Source organism: Pezoporus occidentalis, unplaced genomic scaffold, assembly GCF_034315485.1.
Source record: "Pezoporus occidentalis ecotype Australia unplaced genomic scaffold, CSIRO_AGI_Poc_V1 ctg168, whole genome shotgun sequence".
Classification (NCBI taxonomy): domain Eukaryota; kingdom Metazoa; phylum Chordata; class Aves; order Psittaciformes; family Psittacidae; genus Pezoporus; species Pezoporus occidentalis.
The window spans coordinates 67,071-76,079 of record NW_026913510.1 but is presented as its reverse complement, the minus strand read 5'-3'; the positions used below and the strand labels follow the sequence as shown (position 1 = coordinate 76,079).

General features: G+C 43.8%; 1 protein-coding gene across 2 annotated transcripts in view; it reads right to left on the bottom strand.

The window, feature by feature from the left end:
* Positions 1 to 1,231: 1,231 nt before the first annotated feature.
* Positions 1,232 to 9,009, bottom strand: part of POLR1A (RNA polymerase I subunit A) — a 36,097-nt gene continuing 28,319 nt past the window's right edge. The window contains exons 27-32 of one of the 2 annotated variants that reach the window (XR_009963782.1): positions 7,985 to 8,266; positions 6,991 to 7,191; positions 6,136 to 6,253; positions 4,633 to 4,797; positions 1,462 to 2,240; positions 1,232 to 1,431 (exon numbers count right to left, since the gene is read on the bottom strand). Coding sequence is in view for 1 of the 2 variants with exons in the window: in XM_062613492.1 (XP_062469476.1) it covers positions 2,140 to 2,240; positions 4,633 to 4,797; positions 6,136 to 6,253; positions 6,991 to 7,191; positions 7,985 to 8,266 (867 nt within the window). In the remaining variant the exon portion in view is untranslated. Of the gene's footprint in view, positions 2,241 to 4,632; positions 4,798 to 6,135; positions 6,254 to 6,990; positions 7,192 to 7,984; positions 8,267 to 9,009 lie in introns of both variants that reach the window. The other variant, XM_062613492.1, reaches the window with a different exon arrangement.

Here is a 9,009-nt window from a genome sequence, read left to right as displayed (position 1 = left end):
GGGCACCCTGTGCCAGCGCCTCAGCACCCTCCCAGGGAAGAGCTTCTGCCTAAGAGCTCATCTCAGTCTCCCCTCTGGCAGGTTAAAGCCATTCCCCTTGGCCTGTCCCTACAGGCCCTTGTCCCAAGCCCCTCTCCAGGTTTCCTGTAGCCCCTTTAGGCACTGGAGCTGCTCTAAGGTCTCTCTCCAGGCTGAACAATCCCAACTCTCTCAGCCTGTCTTCACAGAAGAGGTGCAACCGGGCCAGGCTGGATGGGGCTTGGAGCAAGCTGCTCTGGAGGAAGGTGTCCCTGCCTGTGGTAGGAGGTTGGAACTGGATGAGCTTTAAGGTCCTTTCCAACTCAAACCACTCTATGATTCTGGGGCTCCAAATTTCTGAGGCCAATTCATTACCATAACACAATCAAAGCAACCTCTTAAGCTTAATTAGTGTGAACACCTGGATGAAAAGGTTATTTAGGTCAGGACTAGAGAACTAACAAATGCCACATCTCCAGATGCAAAATGTGGCAAAGATGCTCCTCACTGCAGGACTGCAGATACCTCGTGGGGCTCTTTCTCAGCAAATGGTCTGTAGCAGCCCAGACGGTAGCCTGGAATTGCAGGTGGTTTTGTGACCATGTTTGTTCTTTCCCAACTGCCCATTTGCCAACTGCATCCGACTGATTTCCCAGTTGTTCGCAGGATGACATGTGTTTGACAAATACCTACCAGGTGCTACAGCTGGAGGAAGGCACAAGGAAATCTCTTATGAACATTTGCAAAGTGAAACCAGAGACCTACCGAGCTAATGCATTTGGTAAGCTTCAGCGCCATGTCCAGTACACTGGATACAGATTTCAGGTACTGGGGCAGAATGCAGCCCACTGAGTTACTCCACAGAGGCACCTTCACGATCCCAACGTCTCCCCCTGCCTGATGTGATCCCCTTTAGCACAGCTCTGCTGGAAGCAGGAGCTCCTCAGCAGGATAAATGCGCTCTGGCACTTCTCCACCAGCTTTGAGGTACCACTGAGAATGATCATGGGTTGAAACTTGCCTGGATGGTGCTGAGCAAACCCCAATGTTGACTTGTGTGCACTGCATTCTGATTAAAATCAATTGCATAAACAAGAAACTGATGTCTGAAGAGTGGCTGACAGCTCCCAGCCATCCCGTTTCTAACAGCCAAAGTGATGGCTGTTGGCTGCATGACAAAGTTCCCTCAGTTACACAGCCATGTAATAGGACCTTCACAATATTCCTTTATTAAATATCCTCTTTGATACAGAATATTGAAGCAAAAATAGCTTTAAAGCTCCAGTTTGATAATTCTTACAGGAGTCTTTTGTGTAGCCACTGTTACAGCACCTCACATTGCCACTGAAGGAACAGATCTTTATCAAATGTCAGGTTTCTCCCTGTGTGGAGATCTGTTCCATACAAAGAAGTCTTAAAACATTGGAAAATGCTTATAGAAACCATGAAAACTCTGAATTCTGGGCTTCAGCTAATCAAGAAATCTAACAATTGTGTCACAGACACATAAAATTCTATAGAACTGAATTAGCAGAACAGGAAATGCATCCTCAAAAGCTTCTAGAAGCCATGGCAGTGCATGGAAGCGCAGCAAAAGAGACGCCTCAAGCACAAATGCTTCCATACAGTGCTGAAGCTTCAGCACAGCACTGCCCAAACCCACCTCTCAATGTGACTTCCAATACTGGAAATCCATCATTTACCATCCATGTGGCAACAGGCACTACCCCCAAGATGGGATTCTGCCCTGCAGAAGTTGTTCAGCATCAACAGGTTCTGCTTTGACTTCATTCTGCCACTGCTGTTGTGCTGTTTGAGACACAGATGGTCTCCTTCATTTTATTCATTTCTGTGTAAATCAGTAACCTCCTTTGTATCATTAATGAACAGTAAATTAATGTTTCTTTGGCTCAAAGCTCCTACAGCTGCAGACATTCTCACTAAATAGATAAGGCCCCTCAGGTATCCAGATTAACATGGATACCTGATTAGGTATCCAGGTCCTACTGGCACAAGAAGACGACTGGGGACCCAGTATGTGCCACTGCTGCAGAGCTGTGGAGCAGATGTATCTCTTGTGATGAACATTCCAATCAGAGTCCTGAAGTTATCACCCAAACACTATTTGAGGGGCTGCTTGAGGTCAAACAAACCAGTCCCTCCTTTGACAACTTTTCCCACCACGAGGCATGCAGAAGGGGATCGCAGCTCATCATAGGCACCTGCAACAGAATTCAAACAAAACTCCTATCAGGATGTTTTCAAAGGATTCCCAAAGCTCAGTGCTGAAAAAAGCATTTTGGTTTACATGGTTCAGCCCCTTTGGTTTGAGAAAGGCACTGCCACCTACTGTTCAGATTCCATTTGTGTATCTGAGAGCAGGAGCCCAAAACCCTACCCCTCTTACATTATCTCGTCCCAATCCTTTTGTCCAAGCAAAGAATTTAGCCACACACTACTAAGCTCTCCCTATTCAGCATGAAAAGACAACGCGTTCTGAAGCCTAAGGGAACACAGGTCTGACCTTCCAGTGAACACATTTTGCTGATTAAATACATTACTTCAAAAATGCATGTGAGGCAAAACCAGAAAGATTCCCTTTTCATTGCTGCCTTTTTCCTTTGTTAAGAGTGAATCCTTTTGATGTGGATTTTAAATCCTTCTGGCTAGATATGAAGAGCACATTTCACTGGAGAGACATTCCATGAATTCCTTTGATTCTGTGGTTACTCACTGTAGCGAAATAGTGTCACAGCTATTTGGAAGCTCTCTAGATGACATGTCTGGCTAGGACTGGTTTGCTTCCACTGGTTTTCATAAGCACCCAGGCTGGTTTTCATTCATCCTAATGCTGGAATTCTGTCATTGGAGCAGTTGGAAGATTGGAAATAAAACTGTTAAACTTCTGATAAGTTTATTCTACAGAGCAGGATGTACTGAGGATGGGGTAGAAGCTGCACCATGGCACAGTGCATGGCATGAGCTGCTCTGGTCTCAGCTGAATAACTACATAGCTGCTCCTAAATGTGTGCCAGCTGAAGAAAACCAAGCTCTTTTGTTAGATCATTAAGCAAAACAGTCAGAACTGTCCTGTTTGCTCACGTGGTGTTAACAAAGAGTTATTCTCTGAGCAAACAGCCAAAGGGGTCTCACTTCGGATACACCCCAAACACTGGTCAGCACTCTGATGGGTCACCCCACACTCTTAAATGATGCTTCTCACACTGGCTGTGCACAATGGCCACAAGCCTTCTTCTTTCCTTCTTCCTGATCACAGCAGGCAGCCTTGCAGCATCTCTTTAACTGTACAGTCAAGTGATCAGTTACACTGAAGCAGATTAGATCCAGACCGCTGCAATCCACATTATGACTTTGATTTCCATCGTGGTGAAAACATTAACTCCCTTCACTGGTAACCAGTGCAGCTTTCCTGCCAATTCATGGTGCCCTTCTGTCAGTATGCACTTCCTGTCTTTATTCATAATGGTAGCCATAAAGATAATTACATTTCACTTGGCAAGGAACGTACTTCTAAGTCAGTGGGTGATAGAATGCAAATCCAGAGAGGGAGTGCAGCTGTTCGAGAAACAGTTCAGCTTCACCCTGATTTACACTGTTCCTGTCTGATTTTCAGGTGAATTAAGTCAACTGTAACCAATGCTATTAATTAAAACCCAAATTACCTTCACAGAAAAGGTCTAAAACTAACGAAATTCAGGGACAGAAGTATGTGTGACATCTGTGCAAGGCAGTTTAAGGTACTAACTGAAGAGATCATGTTGAGAGCGTTTCCCATTTGTAATAGGTAGCAAAGGCAGCACAGTGGCGCTCAAGAAGGAAAGCATCCAACTGGCAAGTGACAGAAACCAGGACTATTTGCAAAAGGGAGACACAATCAGTATCCAAGGATAAGATCACACAAACTGTGTTTAGTGACAGACTTAAAGCACCAGCTCTTTTGACAGAACTCATGAATGCAGGCGGCTGCAGCTGTATTTCAGATATCCTGCACAATGCACACAACCATTGACCTCTACACCTTCCAGAGCAGCAACTGGAGCGCAGGAAGGATGCTCTTGAGCACCTCACATGGCACCACTACCATTAGACAAATGAGTCTGTGATTGAGGAAACAAGCAAAGACAGTGAAGTGCTAAAGCAGAAGAAAACCAGAATCAAAGTCACAACCAGGAGGCCTGTTCTCACAGTAAAACTCTGAATAGAGAAGAAATGAGAACATGGAAGTCTTATTAGAGACATGAAAACAAAGCAGAGGTGACAATTTTAACAGCAGAGGCAGATTTAGCAGTGTGTTATAAAGCTTTGCTCTAACAAATCTCAACAATGTTATAAAAATGCCTATCCAATTCCTAAAGAAAGGAGTCGCAGACCCCACAGATGACATGCGGGAGCCGACTTCATTGGAGCTGACAGAATTCCATTAAAAACATCTGGAACATTTTCCTAGGCAAAGGCTTCATGAAAATTCTAGCCTCTGGCATATTTTGTTTTCCCCTAATGCAATTATCCATCACTCAAAATAGGGGAAAGTTACAATGAAAACAAAGCCTATGTGAAACGCTGCAGCCATCGGTTTCAAGCTAAACCACTTACCCATCATTGTTGCTTCCTTCAAGAATTTGTAGCTGGTTTCAAATGTCATCTGCTGCAGAGGGGAGGAGTTGGACTGAATTCCATAACGATTCAGTGGTTTATAAAATCCTTCAAAACACATGTAATCTGCCACGAGGGAGAGGTGCCGAGGGTCTACCACAATCCCTAAGAAGACAACAAAAAGCAACCATCAGAGCACTCAGGGGCTAAGGTTTGGGGGTTTTAAAGTAAATTAGGCCTAAATTAAACACCCCTGAATGTAATCAACATGGAGAATATCTCTAGTAACAGTCTTCTGGCAGTTGTACCTCTTTGTGAGTAGCTGGCTTAGCTGCCCCCCTCAAATACACAAGAGAGACAGACCTCACCCTAATATAAACCAATCTCTCTCCAGGGAAGCTAAACCATCAAGAATGCTGTAAGGCAGCTGAACTGCTCTACATAAAATCACTGAAGTCTGCTTTATGCAGAAGGGGATCACACATCATAGAATCACAGAATGGTCTGGGTTGGAAAGGACCTTAAGATCATCCAGTTTCAACCTCCTGTAATGGGCAGGGAAGCCTCACACTAGACCATGTCGCCCAAGGCTTTGTCCAACCTGGCCTCGAACACTGCCCATCCACTTCTGATGGGACAGAGCTCCAGCCCCTCACCTTGTGGCCTGCATTAGCAAAGCACAGTCAAAAAGGTTCTGCTATTTTCTGTGCATGATATTAGGCACCCACAGAAAACCCCATTTAGGCTGAAAAGAAACAGCACTTCTGTAAAAATAACATGGAGTTGGTGTCATGGGGGATCATTAACAGCTCTGTCAACATTTACCCAGCAGTGCTTGAACCACTTGAAGGTCAGACCAGTCTGGCCTGCCAGCTGGCAAACCTGTTTCATGTAACTAGTTGCTAAAATTCCCACTGTATTAACTTCCCTCTTCTCAGTAGTTAAATTCATAGCAAGACTTAGCTCACTTAAGGCAAATTCAACATGCCTAACTTCAGCAGGCTGTGAAGTCAGGCACCTTCCCCAAGCCTGGACTGCATACAGAGAACATTCACACAAGGAAATGCAGCTATTTTAGGAAAGATATTAAAACTCAACTCAAAAGGGAGCCTGAACTCCCATCATTAAAGAGCTAGAGTGAGGCAAGGTTAATCCTATTCTCAGGGCCTCTATACAAGTCTAACAGCTTCCTCACACATCAGCAGTTAATTTGTCTGGACCTTCCAGCTTGTAAAGAATAAATGGACCAGAACAGAAAAGCTCTGTGAAGGGGGGATAAATTCCACCTTGTCTAGTAAATTTTCTCCTGATTAAATGGAAGCTAACAATGAACTAACAAAGTGTTCACAGCAGGCACTATAATGATTAAAATAATGAGAAAGTGCAACTTCAGAATACACATATAAATGAAAAGATCATGCACACAAATTTAAGCACTGTGGCTGGGCTTTCCCATCTTTAATGATAAGAAAGACTATCTTAATAAATACAAAGAAATCTTACCGTATACAGCAAATACATCTTTTATTTCCTTAATAATCACCCTCAGGGCAGACTCTATTCCATAGTTCTTAGCCATGGCATGAATATCATTGGAATAAAGTCTGTTCAAGTCCAAAATCTGAAAGCAAAGAAACCACAGACACAAGTTAGGACAGTAGTTACTCTGTAGTTCCAAAGAACTTCAGCCAAGATAGCTTTTTTCCTCTAGTTTTCATTAGCTTAAGCAGCACCAACAGTTAGTTAACAAATAGGCAGCAGCTCAAATACAGACAAAGATTAATTCTGGGGATTTGTGTTTAAATCAGTGATCACAGCATTATGTACATGAATAAGATACTGGAATCAAAACTCACCACAACAGCAAATTAGCTGAAATTAGAAGCAGCAAACTAACATCTCAAGCAGCAGAGGAACATGTTAAAATCTTCCAAACACCACAATGCAATGCCCAGGCTGGCTCAGCCAGCCAGAACTTCTAGCAAAGCAGTAGAGAAGATGTAGCTTGAAACAATCCTGTATTTGTGGAGTTATGGGCTAGATGGCATAGCAGAACTATTCATCTCCAAGTGCTGTAATCTGTTTAGATGGAAGAACCCCCTCAAGTAACATATAGAGAGACAGCTGGAAGCATGGTGTGAAATTATGTGTCATTAGACACTGGGCTGCTGCACAAAACTTGATTTGCTGCCGTTGAGAAAAGGCTCTGCTGAGCTACATCTGGGGATAAAAAAGGAGGACGAAGAGTGTTTAGGCTACACATCACCCCTGCTACATTAAAATGGCATCCATCATCCACTGTCTCTCCCTAGAAGATGGAAGACCATTCCAGTCTGGGATTATAAACAGATTACATACATCAGAGTATCTGAACAGCTCTGCAAGGTTTATCCCTTCGGTGTGCAGAATGAGTTCCTTCTCTCCTTGCTTGTTGGTACTTTCATTCAACAGGCATCGTGTGATCCCCTTCACCTCGTGAATAACTGTGTTCCGTGCGAGGGAGACAAGCAAGGAGGAGAGGTCGAAGTACACCTTCATCAGTGGGAGCGCCAGGGAAACCTAAGAGTCAAAAACCAACATAGAGTTGTTGTTCTGTGAGCAAGCTTGAATCTGGCTCAATAACCAGCCTAGTTCTTTTTAAGGCTAAAAGTAGACAACTGGAATTCCCCTACTTGTGTGTTTAGGATCATAAACGTCTGACTAGAATTACAATTGAATGATGCTAGTATGAACATGCCACCCCAGGAGCATTCGTCCACATTGCTTTCTGGTCTCTGATCTTACATGGATTAGTTGGTTTAGGGTGGCTTTTTTGGGGGGTTGGGCTATATATTTGCTGGGGGTTTGCTTGGTTTAAGATCTTTTCAACAGCCCAGCAGTCACTTTTATTCATCAAGAGCCACACAGTGGTGCATCATTTGATGAGGCATTGAACCAGCTGCCCAGGGACCACCATCCCTAGAAGTGTTCAAAAACTGCATAGAGGAGGCCTTCAGTGACATGGTTCAGTGGTGCACCTGGCAGTCCACGGTTAATAGCTGGACTTGATGATCTTAAAGGTCTTTTCTAACCTAGCTGATTCTATGATTTTGTTCTGTGATCATACATTTAAAGATTAAAGCACAATAAACTTGTTAGAAACCTGTCTTTATAAAAAGAAGTTTCATCAGGTGTTCTAAAAGTTATAAATTACTAAAAATTGCATCAAGAACTACACCTGTACTGCCACTTTTCTGTGTTAATGAAAGATGCTGAGACAAAACAGCAGCACTGCACTGAAAAGATCCATTTATTACGGGAGCTATGTGCAACCACAACCACGCAGAGATGCTTCCAGCTGCCATCAACTTACCTCACACCAGAGTTCATGTTCAGTGTCAAATGAGTAATCCTTTATAGATGGGTGGCTGTCCACAACAGCATTTACTCGCAGCTCTGCTGACTGAAGTAGTCTGGCTTTCTCTTTTTGAGTATGAGACATAAAGGACAGATGTTGAGACTCGACAACATCTGTTTCATTATGGTTCTCTTCAGCACCAGGAGTCTCTTCTTCTTCGTCTGATTCAGCCTCTTCATCTTCCAGATTCTCATCAACATTTTCTTCCCCATTCTCTTCTTCACTCTCATAATCAACCTGCAGAGAAATAATGCTCTATTTATCTGAGCCAGAACATGTACAGAAACTAAGTGTTCAATGCACAGTTACAGTCATGACTATTCTCCGCAGCTGAGTTGTAAGTATCTTACCTATTACCCGAAAGTGTAATTCTGTTGTAAAGGAAATACAACAGATTCAGCTGTCCCTATTTCTTTATAGTCTTGGCATTAGAATCATAGAATAGTTAGGGTTGGACAGGACCTTAACATCATCAAGTTCCAAGCCCCCTGCCATGGGCAGGGACACCTCACACTAAACCATCTCACCCAAGGCTTTGTCCAACCTGGCCCTGAACACCACCAGGGATGGAACATTCACAGCTTCCATGGGCAACCCATTCCAGTGCCTCACCACCCTCACAGTAAAGAATTTCTTCCTTAGATCCAATCTAAACTTCCCCTGTGTAAGTTTTAACCCATTACCCCTTGTCCTGTCACTACAGCCCCTAATGAAGAGTCCCTCCCCAGCATCCCTATAGGCCCCCTTCAGATACTGGAAGGCTGCTATGAGGTCTCCACGCAGCCTTCTCTTCTCCATGCTGAACAGCCCCAACTTTCTCAGCCTATCTTCATACAGGAGGTGCTCCAGTCCTTGATCATCCTCGTGGCCTCCTCTGGACTTGTTCCAACAGTTCCATGTCCTTTTTATGTTGAGGACACCAGAACTGTACACAAAACTCCAAGTGAGGTCCACAGTTCAATTTTCTCCTCTTCAAAAAG